General features: G+C 34.6%; 1 protein-coding gene across 7 annotated transcripts in view; it reads left to right on the top strand.

Annotated features, from left to right (window-relative positions):
- Positions 1 to 17,860, top strand: part of agrn (agrin) — a 305,226-nt gene that overhangs the window by 62,363 nt on the left and 225,003 nt on the right. For 5 of the 7 annotated variants that reach the window (XM_051097123.1, XM_051097122.1, XM_051097121.1 and 2 more), the window contains exon 3: positions 16,033 to 16,053. The exons of the other annotated variants lie outside the window; for them this stretch is intronic. In XM_051097123.1, the coding sequence (XP_050953080.1) occupies positions 16,033 to 16,053 (21 nt within the window). The remainder of the gene's footprint in view (positions 1 to 16,032; positions 16,054 to 17,860) is intronic. 7 annotated transcript variants of the gene reach the window in all.

Genomic DNA, 17,860 nt, shown 5'->3' with positions numbered 1-17,860 from the left:
TATATACATATATAGACTAGTAATAAAATGTATGATTATAATTAAATGAAACTTTTTATAAATAGTTTTACTTTTTTATCTGCTTTACATTTTTATCTATTATTCAGATTTAATCTCTTATAATATGTATTTGTAAATGTAATATGTATTGATTTAAAAATAAAATGTACAGTTATAATTACATTTAAATTATATATATATATACTTTATCAATTTTATTCAATATAACCTCTTAATATTATGTACATTAATTTTTCAAAAATTAAGTTTAAAATTAATTTCTTTAAAAATAAAATGTATGACTATAATTACATTTCTTTGAATTAAATATATAAAGACTAGTAATAAAATGTATGATTATAATTTTTTTTGTAAATGTACTTTTACTTTGTTCCTTTTGTTTTATATACATTTATTACATTTCATTTACAGTTTATATATATATATATATATAAAAACTTAATTTAATTATTTAACATTTTATTTATTTTAAAAATGTAATAATAAAATGTATTTTAATTAGAATCATACATTTAATTCACTATTGGTCTCTGACTTTGTTTTTCCTCAGAATTTTTCTTTTTTTAATGGTTGGTTGGCCATCTGCACAGCTGTGGTTTTTTAAATTTGCAGTATTTGTCACCTCACTATTTAAATCACCTTATGTGGTCTGTGCGGCATGTTTCGCTGATTTGCACACTGCACCATGTTGTATGGAGCTTTTCAGCACTTTAATGAGCCTCTCTAGAGCAGAGAGAGTCAAGCCTACCCATAAGCTCCAGTCCCTATGGAAACATAAGTGGCCATTGTTTGCAGAGGGTGCGTTTGCCGAATGCAAACCGGAGACGAGCCCGAAATTCTGGGGGCAAGCTAACCATGCTCACACAGCAGGAGAGCACCCTCTTCCTCGCTCTCTTTCCATTGCTTGTTCTCTCCCAGCCCTTCTCTTTTTCCTGTATCCCAGTCCCAGACTCAGCATCACTATTAAGTGGATTAGCTGTGCTTTGGGATCAGGCTCCTGTGTGGGAAGAATAAATTGCATTGTTTTCTTACACAAGGGATACTGACATCATTTCAGGGCCTGAAGCAGGAAGAGTCTGGGGAGTGAGGATGCAACATTTCCTCTTGTGGATCAATAACCTGGATATCCATAATGACAAAAGAGAAAATATTTAGAGAGCGGGAGGAAATCGTAGTCATGACAGCAACATTTCAGCAAATGGAGAACAAGGGTTTTTTCTTTTAATGATTTAGATTTTTATAGTATGTGTTACTGATAGTGACAAGACTGAGATGGTAGTTCACCCAAAAATGAAAATTACCCTGTGATTTACTCACTTTCATACCATATCTCTTCTTTCAAATGAATACAATCAGAGTTATATTTGAAAATGTCCTAGTTCTTCCAAGCTTTATAATGGCAGTGAATGGCTGTTGAGGTTGTGAAGTCCAATAAAGTGCATCCATCCATCATAAAAAGTACTCCACATGGCTCCAGAGGTTTAATAGAGGCCTTCTGAAGCAAATTGATGCATTTGTGTAAGAAAAAACAAATATTTAAAACTGTGTCGTATGCGCGTTCCAGCAGATCACGTAGGACGTAGGCATAGCGTAAGCTCCAGTAAAAAGTGCCAAACATGGAAGCAAGCAAAATAATACACCGTTCACAAATTAGAAGTACAAAACGAGGATTTGTAAAGAAAAATGTTGGAGGATTTCGATATGAGCCAAGAGCAAACTGGTTTTCCTTTCCTGCAAACAAAATGTGGTTCTCGCAAGACTAGCACATTCTCACCTGAGCTTACACTACACCTATATCATCTGCTTAAACGCCACTCTCTTTTTCAGTTAGCGGAATCTACAGATTGTGGTTTATGAAGTTTTACACAAACACATTGATTCACTTCAGAAGGCCTTTATTAACCCTCCAGAGCCGTGTGGAGTACTGTTTATGATGGATGGATACACTTTCTTGGACGTCAAAATCTCAACAGCCATTCACCGCCATTATGAAGCTTGAAAAAGCCAGGACATATTTAAATATAAGTCTGATTGTATTTGTCTGAAAGTTAGGATGGCTTGAGGGTGAGTAAATTATGGGTTTCATTTTTGTGTGAACTATTCCTTTAAGAGCTCCTATAAAGCATGACATGTACTTTTTTTTTTTTTGACAATTTGGAATACTGGATGATTTTAAAGAGCAGGACATATAGTATTTTAAAGTGTCCTAATATTGTATTGGAGTCCCCTACAACAGGTTTAAATGCATCTAATGACAGAAAACATAGATCTGATCGAACAAATCTTTTTGAAAATTACAGAGTATAAGGTCTGTAAACCCCTCCCTTTCATAGGCCTACTCTGCTCTGAATGGTCAGCTGGACAAGCCTGTTGTGACTGGTACAGAGAAGAGTACTCAAGCAAGTGAGCTAGCGCTGCTATCAGTGTTGCCAAGTCTGTGGTTCTTTTTATTGTCAATGGGTTTAAGCAGCCCCAATAACGTCATATTTAGTCCCTGGAATGCAAATTTACTAGGGGAAGCCCGACAAAAAAAACGTGTAGTCTACACCCTGGAATGTGATTTTTAATGGGGGACCCCCCTTGAAATGTGATTAGGCTAGTTTAGGATTAGTTTTGAGTAGTAATTCGGTGGGTTTTGTGTAAAGAAAAAAACAAAACTGGCAACCCTAGCTACCATTGACAAAGCATGCACCAAACAATAATATAGTGCTCCAATCTGTTAAAATTGAGTCGATTCTTTCTTTTGAGAGACAATATCTTTATCATGCACTTTTTAAAATAAAAACTTTGTGGACCGTTTACATTAAAGGATAACTACGTTACAAACTGCAAAAAAGATATTTTTTGAAAACCCATATGAAATTACATTTTTCACCTTTAGCACAACTATAACTTGTCTTGAAACAAGATGAAATTTCAGTGTTATGGTGTCATCATGAGGGGGTTTTGTTTTTAGATACCTCATGAGAGATCTTTGTCTTTCAGGTACTTTAGTACGTTGTTTGTTTCTAATCTTGTCTGTGACACTGCAGCCCAGAACTTCTTAAATGGATATTGTCTTGGCTTCTCACAGACGTGCTATTTATTTGTGTCCAAAGTACTTTGTTTCCATAAATGGAAGTGCATTTGTGCTAGAAGAGTGAAACATTTCTCAGCGGTGACATCCAGGGGAAGGTTGTCCACATTCATTTTGAAAACAAATGAAGAGAAATAATTGGATCGGCTAGTCTGTTACGGGTGCATTTGATTACTCCAAGTTGCTTGATGTTCTGCCCTCTGAACTGGTTTACAGATGAGCAAAAAACAAATCTTCTATTGTCAAGCAACAGATTTCCTTGAATGGTCAGATGAGTACAAGGCCTCATATGGGCCAAAAAAGCTTTTCGTTGTCTCTGTCTTAATGCTTCACTGCAGCAGTTAATACAAAATGCGGTCCTCTGAACTTAATGAACTCTGGCGAAGTATCGCAGACGTCTTTAGACTCTAACCTCTGAATCATGGTCACTCCGTAGGTTCATGAACGATGAATGTTTCTATAATTTCCAACACTGTTGATGAAACCCAAACTCAATATCCTCATTACTATAGTGCATGGCCTGAAAACACAAACACGACCATGTATGAATCATCTGACTCAGAGGGAACAATTGGAAGTTGAGTCTAGGGCTGAGATAATGATACACAACTCTGCAATGTCTGTTTTCTGCCCCAGTGAACATGTTAATTGCGTGCTTGTATGTTAAAATTTAATTTGGAAACCATTAAGAAGCTGATATGATTAACATCTGTTTGCACGACCTTTAAATTTGAAACCCAGCCATTTTCTACTTCTAGTTTTGTGTTATTCCCTGCATTATTAATAGTACTTAGTTATTTAGACATTTGAGGTAAAGATGTAGTAAAAATGTATGTATGTATTTATTTATTTACTTCGTTTTTTGTTTTTTTTTCAATGTGCTGTTGCAATGTGCTATGGTCTTTTTTGAAATACCCAGGAATATTATTTGTTTTATAAAAAAAAGTATTAAAGTATTTAGACTTTTTTTATTTTATTTTATTTTATTATTTTATCAAGTATCTTACATGGTCAAAAGTATTTAGACTTTCTTTTATTAATTCTTTTATTTTTTAATACCTTTTGTTTTTTGTTTTATTTTATTTTATTTTTATTATTATTATTTTGTATCAAGTATCTTACATGGTCAAACGTATTCAGACTTTCTTTTATTAATTGTTTTATTTTATTTATTATTTTATTTTATTTTATTTTAGTTTTATTATTATTTTTTTAAATCAAGTATCTTATGTGGCCAAAAGTATTCTTTTCTTTTCTTTTCTTTTCTTTTCTTTTCTTTTCTTTTCTTTTCTTTTCTTTTCTTTTCTTTTCTTTTCTTTTAAACAAGTATCTTACATGGTCAAAAGTATTTAGACTTTCTTTTATTCATTATTTTATTTTATTTTATTTTATTTATTATTTTTTAAATCAAGTATTTTACATGGCCAAAAGTAGTAGTATTTAGACTTTCTTTTATTAATTCTTTTCTTTTTTTTAACATCTTTTGTTTTGTTTAATTTTGTTTTGTTTATTTTATTTTTATTATTTTGTATTAAGTATCTAACATGGCCAAACGTTTTTAGACTTTCTTTTATTAATTGTTTTATTTCTTTTGATACCTTTTATTTTATTTTATTTTATTTATTTATTTTTATCAAGTATATTACATGGCCAAAAGTATTTAGACTTTCTTTCTTTAATTTTATTATAGTGAATTGAACAGTCTTTACTTTTTACTTGATCTTGGAACATGAATGCAAAGATTTCCAGCTCTTTGTAAGGGATGGATAATCATAGTTTTGACAGTCAAATTCATATTTCAGCAAGAAAATACTGCCTTTAATCTTTCAGACACTATTTGTATATTGTCACCAAGCTTTAAGTAGGTTGAAATCTGTGTGATTACCTACTTAGCAGAGTGACAATTCTTCTCCGGTCATTACTCAGTCCTTTAGTCCAGTCACTAAGCTTGTCATTTTTTTTTTCACGATGTTCATTCTTTTAGTCCTCTAGTATTACTGTCTAATGCTGTCATTTATACCGCATTTAGCCTCTCGGTGGGCATATGAGTCACTTGGCGATCTTTCTTTCTCCAAGGTATGCGAAATGGCACTTTGCTGCCCTCTAAAAAGCAGCTCTATTATGGCTCTACAAAGCTGGCACTGCTTTCAGACGCCTCAGACCTTTCACTTAATCAGAGCTGAATTGACAAAGTCAGACGCAAAGAGGAAAAGTAAGCGAAAGAGAGTTTGCATGCAGTGCAGGTGCCAAAAAGACTATGGATTCAGCACCCGCCTCCGTTATCCGCTTCTTTTTGAACTTCTAAGCAGTATTGCTGACCTCAGAGGGGAGACACGGAAAGAGCAGCAGTGCATCTTGGGAAGCGTTCCATGAGTCACTGCTTTCATTAGGTTAATGCGACGCTGAAACGGCATTACTTATAATGACCCTTTGATCTGTCAACGGGTCGAGGGTCTTACTTTGGATTATGTAAATAAAATGGAGGGGATACACTGAAGGAAGAAGAGATACCAAGTAACAATCTCTGACAGTGCAGAAGCCCAGGAAAGAAAAAAGAGCTGTTTCTGCTAGATTGGTTTTCTGTCTTCTGTCCAGTGACTGAAGCTAACGCCTGTGTTTAATCTCCTTCTTTATTGCCAGCGAGAACACTTAGAGCGATTGCTTCGGAGGTGACCTCTATCAGACGGGATGCTGAGTGCACCTCCGGGCCTTTAGTATTGTAGCGCCTCTAATGGGCGACTCGGTAATGACATCGGTTACGTACTGTGGTACATCACATGTTTACGTTATTTTCATTTCCTAAAGATGATCAAAGCCTTTTGGAAGGGAGTCGGAAGAGTTGGATTTCCAAATTAATGCCGCTGTATGATGAGTAAAGGTGGCTTCACCCCATTAAGCTGAACGTCTTTTTACACTGTTTTCTTTAGTAGAAAATAAATAAGGTGCAGACTCCATTAATTTTCATTGAACTACAAGACAAGACAAAATGATAAAGATTGATTGCAACCTTTTCAAGGGGCTGCTTTATCTGTCAGCAGATGAGAGAGAGACAGACCACGTCTCTAATCAGGTCTGATGAAAAGCGAGGCAGTTTAATCATCCGTACCTGACCTCATGCTTATGCATGCTTGGGATCTGCTAGAGATTGATTTTTTTTTTTTTTTTTTATATGATATTTTATTTGTTTTTTAACTTTGATGGGCAATTTCGGCATGGCTTTATACTCAGAAAAATGCGATCTTGCAGTCTTGAAGAATGCAATCGACTTTTATTTTTAATTATATTTTAATTATATTCAACAAACGCATTTTAATAAAAAAAATGACGTCTTATTTAGATTTTTTTCTTTTTATGCTTCAATGTTTATCATTTTTTTAAATAAAGCAGATTTCCACAAAAACATTAAGCAGCATTAATATTAGCATTTTTAACATTGATAATAATTAGAAATGTTTTCTGAGCACCAAATAAGCATATTAAGATATTAGATTTTTTCCACCATGGATTCAGATCTCAGTTCGACAGTTTAACCGCAGTTTAACAAGCCTCCCTTACTAATTCCAAAACGTCACTTTAGTACTAGTAACGAAGAAACATGGAGTTATTTCATTAAAAGCTTATTGTATTACTGTATTAAACTTAGTGTATTATGTGTAGTAGAGTATTATGGGAGAGACATGGACTTGGCGAGTGTGATTATTTGAATCTGATACAGCATTCATTCTTCAGCTCAATCTCATATTCACAATAAAACATTAGTTTGACTATCTGCTTAGAAAAGCGATATCTTTGTCGTAACATCATTTCATCTGTTAGGGGTGATTTCTGATGACAGCGCCGCTCAGTGCATTTGCTGGCTGCTGTGTTGTTGAAAGTAAAAATAACTTCCGTTTACAAAAGCGTTTATTTCTCACTATAAAGGTATTTACTGCTGATTCATAAAAACAGTTTCTCAATACTAAACACTATTATTAAATACTATTATTATTTATTTAAAACATTATTTATTGAATAATAATATTTAATAAACAGCAGCCATCATAAAAGCTGCTAGGCAATTCAGTCAAAAGTACAAAGGCAGCGCTCTGATATACAGCACTGAATTTACATAAACATGATGAGATTTGCCAAAACTATTTGCTCTGGAACAAATAATATATTAATGAGACCAAAGACTGCTTGTGAGATTTATTCAAAATGAACTTTATCTCATGTTTAACCACTATAGAGACATCAGAGCCAGTGATAAGTTCCATAAGATCTGGCCGAGGTGTGACTGCTCTCGGGCGGATTCATGAGCACAGAATGGCTGCTGACGCCCTGGAGCTCACATATCCGAAACTGTTGATGCAAATTTTGCAACAGACATTATCTATATTAACAAACTGCATATTTGAACTATAAGCAAATACATTCTCGCCTGAAAACCTCTTAAAACTACATTCTGTGACACAAAAACAGTAATATTATATTATCAGAAACTTATTAGCCAATCAGAAATAACTGTTGTATAAATATATATATTTCAGGGAATTTAAGTTTACAGTTTTTGACTGGTTTGTTCTTTTTTACTTGTCAAAGCTTTGCAATTAACAACATTTTACTGTAAAATTACATGAAATGACTGGTTAGATCTTTTACAGTTTTTCCTTGTATATAGTATGGAAACTTACTGTTAACCTATTATGTTTTTTCAGTAGCATTTTACAATATTTTACAGTTAAAATTACACTCATTTACAGTGTATTTAATAATATACATCATACCTACTGTAATAATTGCATTGATAACACAAATAATCCATGATAATGCAAATAAATTGTTAAATTGGAACGAACAGTTTAAACTGAAATTTGATTTCATGATTTTAAATTTTAGCGTTAACTATTTTACATACACGGTGTGATAATAAAAGCATCTGCTAAAAGCATAATAGATCATCCTAGCTATAATTTTCATTTTGCAGACACTTTTGTTCACTAGTGTGAACCCGAACACTGTGAATCAGGCCAGAAATTCTTCCAGTGGTGAAATTTTTATGACTCTAGATGTGTTGTTAAACAGAAATGTGGCATAACTAACAATTTCCAACTTGTTCTTACGTGCAAGGGAGCTACATCAACATCCCAAAAGTTCAATTTAGTTACGATCCCCAATAAGCCAGTCATCCTCAGGCTGTGTGTGGTTGCGTTTGTATATCGCCTGGGGTCGTGCTGATTCATTGTAATGGTAGGTCGTGCCCTCACGGCTGCTAGGACACCCGAGCGGAACTGACAAATTTATGTTCCATTTGATTGGGAAGATTAAAAGCAGTTTGCTGTAATAGCAGGGGTTTTAGTGCCATTAAATGAGTCTATTTGGTTGGAGGCATGGAGCTGCTCTCTCACAAGTGGATTCACCCTCGTTAGCACAGCGCATGAAAAATGATTAGCGTAATAAAATCCTGCCAGGAGGCGGGGGAGAGGGAGGTCCAGAAAGAATGCAGTGTCATTGTGGGCACCTTTTCATTTGAGAAGGCTTAGTGTTAGCGTACACTAATGAAAACATGTCATGCAGAAAGTGGGACATTTTGTTTAAATTGTTCAGCTTTAATTCCTCTGACTTGTGGATGTTTTTGCAGGTTTATTTGGGATTATATCTGATTCATGCCTTAGAGGAAGTTTCTCAGCTCAGTCAGCTAGTGCAAGGTGCCAGTGAGAGAATTAGCAGCCCCTTTTCTTTCCTTCTTTTACCTAAAGTCTTCAAATTGTCAGTGCATGCTAGTGTGTAATGAGATTTGTGAGACTGTGGAACGCGACTTCCCAGAATGCTCTCCGCCCTTTAACCTTTACCTCTCACTTGACTCTAACTCATTACCATAGAATGGAGGCTTTCAAACTTTAAAATGTTCTAACATTGAGGACTAAAATATTACGCTAACTATATATTTTAATCTACTAGGGCGTATTTATTATTAACTTAAGTGTTTATCATTTTTGTAATTGGTGACTACACCTTATATTTATCTTATATTTATTTCTATTTTTAGAATGTAAAAATATAATATAATAATGCAGGTGCCAAAAGTTTTTATTTTATTTTATTTTATTTTATAATGTAATATTTGAGGTATGTACTGTATTTTTAACTGTGCTGATGCCAAAGCAAATTATAAAATTAATTTAACAGCATGCCTTTTTTTCTTACTATTAGGGTTGGTAACCAGTAATATGAAATCTGTTAAATTAATTAATGTCGTAAGTGAACACAATAACTTTGATAGCCCTGTAAAAAATATATAATAATAATAAAATAAAAAAATAAAATAAATAAAAACTAATGAGGACCAAAATATAATAGTATCTATATATTTACATGTATAATTATTTAGTATTAACTTAGTATTTATATATATTTTTTCACTTTATCTTATGTTTCTTTCTATTTTGATAGTTTTTAATAATGTAACTATAATATAATATAATATAATATAATATAATATAATATAATATAATATAATATAATATAATATAATACATTTTCCAGAGCACTTTCCCAGCTTATAGGTGCCAGAAATTAATATATATATATATTTTTTTTATATTTGTAATATTGTTTTATATATATTTAATATATTTTTTATATAATATTTTTATATATATATTTAATTGTATATATAATTTAATTGTAATATAATATAATCATATATATATATAAAAAATAATGGTATATATAATAAAATTTATACAAATAAATTACTCTTGGTTTATACACACCCTAGTTAGCCAATTTGAAAGCCCCTGCTCCAGAATTCCCAAATGTCTCACAGTTTTGATGGTAAAGAAGTGAATCCTGGGAAATGTGTAATCTGTCTGTCTTGGCTGACTTTCCCACTGAATATAAAGAGAACAGACACTCTCTGGCTTGTCTGTGTGTGGTATATCCATCATCACTCACAGAAGACCAGGCTGTAGGAATCCACCCCATAAAGCTGCCGATAACCCTGCTGTCTCTTTGCTCCCAGGCATGATGTGCTGTGATGTGGGGAGGTTTCTATTGGAGGGCTTTCAGAAGCTCTGCGTCATGACCACTGTTTGAATCTGTGTGTCTAACTCAAAATAATTCACCCTGGACGGTCTCTAGCTGCTTTTAATGAGCCGCAGTGTCTTACTGCGATTTATAGCTTGGAGTAAATCGAATTTGTGTTGTAGCCTCGCTAAATCGATCACTTAAATTTGTATGCTGCCAGTGAGTGAGCAACTTGTCACAAAGTTATAATTTGTGTCCAGATACACTGATTTATGAGGATATGAAACCTCTCACTTATTTAAACTGATTAAAGGCCAAGATTTTCTCTTCGTGGCGCCTTGTAGATGGATTATTTAATCTGACCACTCACACTAAATGAAACAAGACAGTCCTAAAATGATTGGGAATTAGAGCTGTATAGCGTGAAATTGCAGTATTGTGAGAGTATGTGCTCTGAGTGAAAGAGATCCTTTTGCATTTCCATCCATGTCATATAGTTATACCCCCTGTTGGCTGTGAATGCAAATGAAGGTGGACCTCAGCACAGCAGTAATGCGCAGTGTCTTCATGAGATTTGTCGGGAAAAGACACATGCAAGCCACTGCATGTCTGAACTCTTTATTCAAACTCAAGGCCAGTTTTTTACATTCCTTGTAAATTCCAAGTATGTACTGTATGTAAATAAATGATCTGTCTTTCTATGTATTATTCACTATGTATTATTTTTCTAGATGTAACATTTATGTTTGATATTGTCATTCATATTATCTGTCTATCTGTCTGTCTATCCGTCTGTCCATCCATCTATCTTTCTGACAGATGGACAGATAGACAGGTAGTTAGATGGATAGACAGACAGATGGATAGATAGACGGACAGACAGATAGATAGACAGATAGATAGCTGGATATTATATCTGCATGTCTGTTTATCTGTCTATCCGTCCTTTTATCAGTCTGTACGTCTGTCTGTCCGTCTATCCATCTGTCTGTCTGTCAGACTATTTGTATATCCATCTGTCTATCTGTGTCTTTCGGACTGTCTATCTGGTTATCCGTCTGTCTGTCTGGCTATCTATATGTCTATCAGTCTATCTATCCATCCATTTATCTGTCCGTCTGTCCATCTGTCTGTTCAGTTATCTATCTGTCTGTCAGTTATCTATCTGTCTGTCCGTCTGTCTATCCATCTATCTGTCTATTTTTAAAATTTAATAGTTGGTTTTATATAGTCATTTATATTATCTATCCATCTATCTATCCGTCTGTCTATTAGTCTGTACATCTGTCTATCTGTCTGTCTATCTATCCATCTTTCTGTCCATCTACTGATCTATCTATTTGTCTGTCTGGCAATCTGTCTCTCTATCCCACTGTCTAACCGTCTACCTTTCTGTCTGTCTATCCATCTATTTACCTGTCTGTCCATCTACCTATTCATCTATCAGTCTGTCTGTCTATCCCACTGTCTGTCTAACTGTCTACCTGTCTGTCTGTCTGTCTGTCCGTCTATCACTCTCAATGTCTGTCTATCCATCTGTCCGTCTGTCTATCCCTCTATCTATCAGACCGTACGTCTAACTGCCTGTCTATCTATCCAGCTATCTGTCTATCTGTCTGTCCATCTGTCTCTCTGCCTATCTGTCTGTCTGTCTATAATTCTGTATATCTGTCCATCCACTTGTCAAACCACTTGATCTATCAATCATATTGGTACAGCTCTAGCCTCTAGCCAGCTCTAGTTTTTGTGTAAGCAGTATGTGTTTGAAAAGGCTGTGGCTTGTTCTTTATGTACCCGTATTATGCTACCTGCTTATTTTCAAGGCCTGTTTAAGTTTAAGAGGATTTAACAGGATTGTTTGGTCACAAATGCACAATGGAATCAAACTTTTTGCCAAGGCTGCCCCACTTGAACATAGTTGAATGGAGAATAGCTAAGCCACATGACTTCATGGCTCCGCTTAACTCAGTTATGTGATGTCAAGCCAAAAAATGAGCTGATTTACATAAAGAGGAAAGTCTGAAAAGTCTTAAATGCGAAGGCAATCTAATGTAGAGGGCACTTAATGTAGAATAGTCTCAGAAGTTCTCTCAAATGCAAATGGGGTCCATGACCTTTAGCTCTAGAGTTAAGTAGTGTCAAGGCTACTGCAGCAGAGGAGGGTCTGAAACGCATAGATAGCACAAGTAGCATTTGAGAGTTAGCAGTGTCACAGGAAAGGGTAATTGATCCACGGTCTGTATAAATTACAGAGTTGTCTTCTCTTGTGACAGCGAGCTAATGATGTTGCTTTTGGTTCTTTCCGAAGTGAAACTTTAAGACCCCACTTGAAAAGTCACGATTTGCTACTTACTAGCTGCTATTTGGTTTAGGTGGTAGAAAAAAAGACGAGATCTCTCCGAAATCACATGCTTTTAGTAGGTACTGCATTTGGTAATGGAAAAAAAAGTATGAATATTAAATATAAAATTCAGATGTTGTCTCTGTCACGTCACCTGCTGTCAGAGATTGCACTTGCAAGTAGATAACCTTAGATTTAGTAGACGTGGAAATGAAAATGCTACATAAAAGGCTCTGCTATGTTGTTTGCTGTAAAATGTATTCAGAAATATCCAGTTATTTCTTATTGTGAGTGTGCCATTGTAAAAACATGGGTGCAACTGTCTTCTCTGTCTTCTTTTCCTCTATCCATGCACTTGTTTCCCTGGCAGACCTCAGTGTTTGGGGGCCTGTTCAGGGGAAACTGGAGTTGTACTGCTCTGCGGTGATACAAATGCCCCCCTGCAAGTTCAATAAGCTCTTTGTTTTCTGTATTAATGCTGCAGTGGAGTTCAAGTGCCCTCTCTACTGTGACTCCCAAGCAACTTTTAGACTCTTTCACTTTTAATGTGACCCGCCAAACCCACTGGGCCCAGAATATTTGTCACAGACTAATTTTGATAGATGTGGGTTTGTGTTCAAAACAATTTGTATGCAAAATAGCGCATATTCAGTACAGTTTTTGAATTGTAAGTTTACTGACCAGTATTTAAAACTAAATGGTAATAATGTCAAATTTGGTCAATTTGAACTTTATTTAAATTCCACTTCATTTCTCTAGTGCTCCTTCTTGTGGTGTAGTTTAAAAGTTCACGGTCCACAAAAGACATACAGATACAAGTTTCTAGCACTGATTTTACATACTGTGTCTGCGATCTGTGACGAAAGCTGCATGCAGTGTGGAAGAAAGCACCCCACCTTCCTGTCTGATGGGAAGCCCCCTGCTGCGAACATATTGAATGCTCATGTACTGTACTTATAACGATGCCGGATTACAGAAGTTATAATAGCCAAGATGCTCATAAGTGAGTCATTGTTTTCTTCTCCATCATTTCCTTTCAGCTCAGACTCAAGCTCACCACTGTCTGGAAGCCAAGTGAGTCATAAACACGTGAAGTAGAAAAGACACTTAATTTGCTTATTATCTTATCTATTTTACACATATAACACATATGAACAAGAGCTGGAGCTTTCAAACTCCAAAATGACCAAACATAGCCCATAAAAGTAGTCCATCTAATTATCTACAGGTCTTAGTGGTCTGAAACAGCAGGATAGATGAAGTGAGGGAGATACTGGAAAAACAGATTTTACCCGGTTTGCTTAGCTGAGACCTGCCATGAAATAATGATGTGAATGCAACTGTCACAGGTGTAGGTTTAAGTGAAGGTTTAGTGAGTCAGAACCTGTTGTTAAAGGCTTTGCCTATGGCAGGTTCAGTAATGGTCTGTTGTGGAGTGGCTGCCGGCTTTATTTTGCGTAGGTAAATTCATTCTGGCACACACACTCATGCTTTATAGATGAGACCTGGTTGCAGTCGGTGTCAGTTACCCATAATCTGCATCAGAGCGGAGGTTGATATGGCGACAGCGTGAGCGCATGGAACAAGTATGTGTGCCTGCGAGTCGGCCAGGTGCTTCACTCACCTAATGGAGTGATCTCAAGCTGCTGAAAACGTGATGATTTAGCTAGTCTTTTGTCTGGAAAAGCAGCAGTGATTATGGTAAAATAAAGGATGTGGGTGAATCTTACAAAGACAATCAGGTTGCATTGTACATTGTACAAGGGTTGAAAAGATTGTAGTTGATCCGTGATCGGTATGGATCAGGCTCTAAGGTTCAGCACACATGTGACCCACGGATTCAATTCCATTGCAAAAATTAACCATAATAGAGTAAAAGTATGTAATTTGTACGTGTTTAGGAGTCAACCGATTATTGGCCAGTTATCGGAACCGATATTAAACCGATAAAATCTTTTAAAAAACAATTTGCCAATAAAATAATTAAAAGCATTTAAAGAGAGTGTTTGTCAGAGCCTTTGTTATTCTTAAGTTTGGTAATCATTTTCATTATTACCTCAGACATATATATATTGGTTAAAAATAATCAGTATCGACCCTAAAAACACATATCGGTCGACCCCCATAAGTGTTTACAAACACAAGTGATTTTAAACCATTCCAGTGCAAGAAGAGGTGAAAGAAAACGCTATTCGGAAATCCCGTGCTGTTTCCAGAGAGGTGCATTTCAGACGCACGAACACCAGACTAAATCCTCTTTTGCATCTCCTTCTTTTTACACAGACACATACACATAAAATTATGACAAAATACCCATCTCGACATTCATTTCAAAAACAGCTGGTTGTGTATTGTTATATTAGATCTGTGCATCAGGTCTTAAAGGGACAGCAGCCTATAAATACCTGTTGCTGTCATTAACACTAATCAAACACAGCCTTCACAAATATGAATCTATATTTAATTTATGCAGTGTTAATATACACTTAATTATTACATTTCTGTACCTGAATACTTTATTTCTTTGTTCTGTTGTATTTATCTATGCTTGTAATTTGTGTAGGCTGTTTGTTCTTGTTTTTTACTGGCTGTTCACTTGTCTTCAGTCATGTTTGATCATTCTTGGTTAGGCAATAGTTTTTGCTGTGGTATCGAATAAGTACTTTGCTTTAAGTAATAAATGAAAAGCTATATTGAATTTTTTTTCTTGCTGATCCAAAAAATGATCCGATCTGTGTTTTGTGATCTATTGAAACACTACATTTGACCCCCAAATCAAAAATAAGTTTCTTTTTTTTTTTTTTTTTCTTTTTTGGCATTCAAGGCAGTTAAGCACAAATTGTCCCTCAAACTGTCATTTCAATATTGTTAAAATAAGGATTTTTATGCATTTGTACCAAAATGTATGCATTTGATAGATGCTTTTATCCAAAGGGACTTAGTGCATTCAGCTATTACATATTATTATGTTATTAAAATTAATTACACTTTTAAATAAGCAGTCTACTGCCATTGTGTATAAATGATAATACGGAATACAATTTAGAATTTAAAATGATTCTATTCCACTTTTTAATACACTTTTTCATATTAAAAATATTGTTTAATTATAAAAAATATATATATTGTCATATTAGTCATTTTGATGGTTCTAAAATGCATAGAAAATAATTTTTTTTAATTAATTTTATGCCAAATTTCTTCATTTTTTTTCTTTTTATTTTGTTTTGACATCAGCTTAGCTTTAATAAGATTCACCCTTGTGTTAGTATTTTTAATTTTATGTATTAACACTAGTTACTGATATATTATACATTTTCTCGCAGTTGTGATTGTAATCCTAGAGTTTCTTAAATACGTAAGCAGTCACAGACAGTAGGTAATCTGTTTTTGTTTGTACGCAGGTGAGGAATGTGACATTTAGCTTCATCAGATGTGGCCTCTCTATCTTGAGCTTTTATGTCCCACTTCATTCCATCCCATTTTCATCCATCCCACGATTTCCCTCCAATGTTTGCTGCTTTACCACTAACCAATGCTAACCAGTGTTTTTCTTATCTTTCTCCCTCCTTTTTGCCTCCTGAAGATCATAGAATGATCAATGCAGGTAAGCACAGCTTTTACTAACATCTTAAATGCTTAATCTCTGGCTTGCTTAGATGTTTTATTCCTAAATCCCCTTTTTACTGCTCTGTGAAGCCTGAAACTTATCTACGGCTTTATCGGTGGGATTGCTTTATAAACTTCCTCTCTTAGTGGGGCGAACAGCTAGGGATGTGTTTTTGAACTTGTGTTTGCATTCCATGATGCTTTGGAATCATTCCTCCCACCCAGCATTGTTGTCACCCGTATTAAGCGAACGGCGTTATCCGCCGCTGTCCTATCTGAGGGAAAAGGCCAGGATAGAGAGCCTCATTGAGTAGGTGGCTTGTGAGGAATCTGAAAGCCTGTGAAGAATAAGCAGGGCCTCTTTTTTTCAAAAAGTGGCTGATAGCTGTGCCAGGCTCTAATTGAAAATGGCGGTAATGAGTGTGTGAAAGATCAATGTGGTCTCCGCGCGCACATTCTGCAGCCAAACCCCTGGAGTGTGGTTAAAAGATGGAGGGCCCTTCCCTGTTCACCCTGTGCACTAATAGTCGCCACTTTAGTAAACGGGAACAGGGGAATTTTTCTCTCCCAGGAGACTGAATGAGAAGAATCAATGAGTGTGTACCATGTCCGAAAGTCAGCGCGATGAGAGGAAATAGAGCTGGATAAAAGGAGAAAAAAAGAAGCGAGTACTGAAAAGGAATGGACTCCTGGAAGTTATTCAGTGAAACACAATAGCCCCTCCATAGGGTCTCACACTTTTTTTTATTTTTTTTAAAGAAGTTTTTGCTGCTTTAGACAAGCTACATCTGAAACAGCGATGTGGGACAGATATGGCTGGGCACTTGGATACCACTGCTAGTTATTTCCATTAAGTTAACTGGTAATTTATTATTCTTAGTGTTTTTCTTAGTGTTTTCTTTTTGTAATTACAGTGTAATTTTGCATCAGTTTGCCACAAAACAGAAAGATTATGTAATTTCTTTTCAGTGTTTTAATGCTTTTGTATTACATATCACGTCACATATTTTATATATTTTAAATATAATAAACAGATTATCTATATGTCTGATTGAGGTGGGATGTTTAAAAAGTTATTTTCACTTTATGTATACACTACCAGTCAAAAGTTTTTGAACAGTTAGTTTTTTAAAGAATTATTTTCTGCTCACCAAGCCTATATTTATTTCATCCAAATACAGCAAAAGCAGTAATATTGTGAAATATTTCTTTTTTTAAATATATTTTAAAATGTAATTTATTTCTGTGATCAAAGCTACATTTTCAGCATCATTATCATCTAATATGCTGATTTGCTGTTCAAGAAGTATTTTTTTAATTATTCTTCTTATTAATATTTAAAACAGCTGAGTACTTTTTTTCAGGATTCCAAAGATCAGCATTTATCGGAAATAAAAAGCTTTTGTAACATTGGGGAAAGAAATCATAGAAATTAATACTTTTATTTAGCAAAGATGCTTTAAATTGAACAAAATTGATGATAATTGATATTGTTACAAACAATTTCTATTTCAGATAAATGATGGTCTTCTGAACTTTCTATTCATCAAAGAAACCTGAAAAAATTCTACTCAGCTGTTTTCAACTTAATAATAATAATAATAAATGCTTTTTAGCAGCAAATCAGAATATTAGAATTACTTCTAAAGGGTCATGTGCCCGGAGTAATGATGCTTAAAATTCAGCTCTAAAATCACAGGAATAAATTACATTTTAAAATATATTTAAATAGAAATCAGTTATTTTAAATAGTGAAAATATTTCACATTTTTACTGTTTTTGCAGCACTTTGGATCAAATAAATG

This window comes from Labeo rohita, chromosome 23 (assembly GCF_022985175.1).
Source record: "Labeo rohita strain BAU-BD-2019 chromosome 23, IGBB_LRoh.1.0, whole genome shotgun sequence".
Taxonomy (NCBI): Eukaryota; Metazoa; Chordata; class Actinopteri; order Cypriniformes; family Cyprinidae; genus Labeo; species Labeo rohita.
This window is presented reverse-complemented; position numbering and strand designations above follow the sequence as displayed.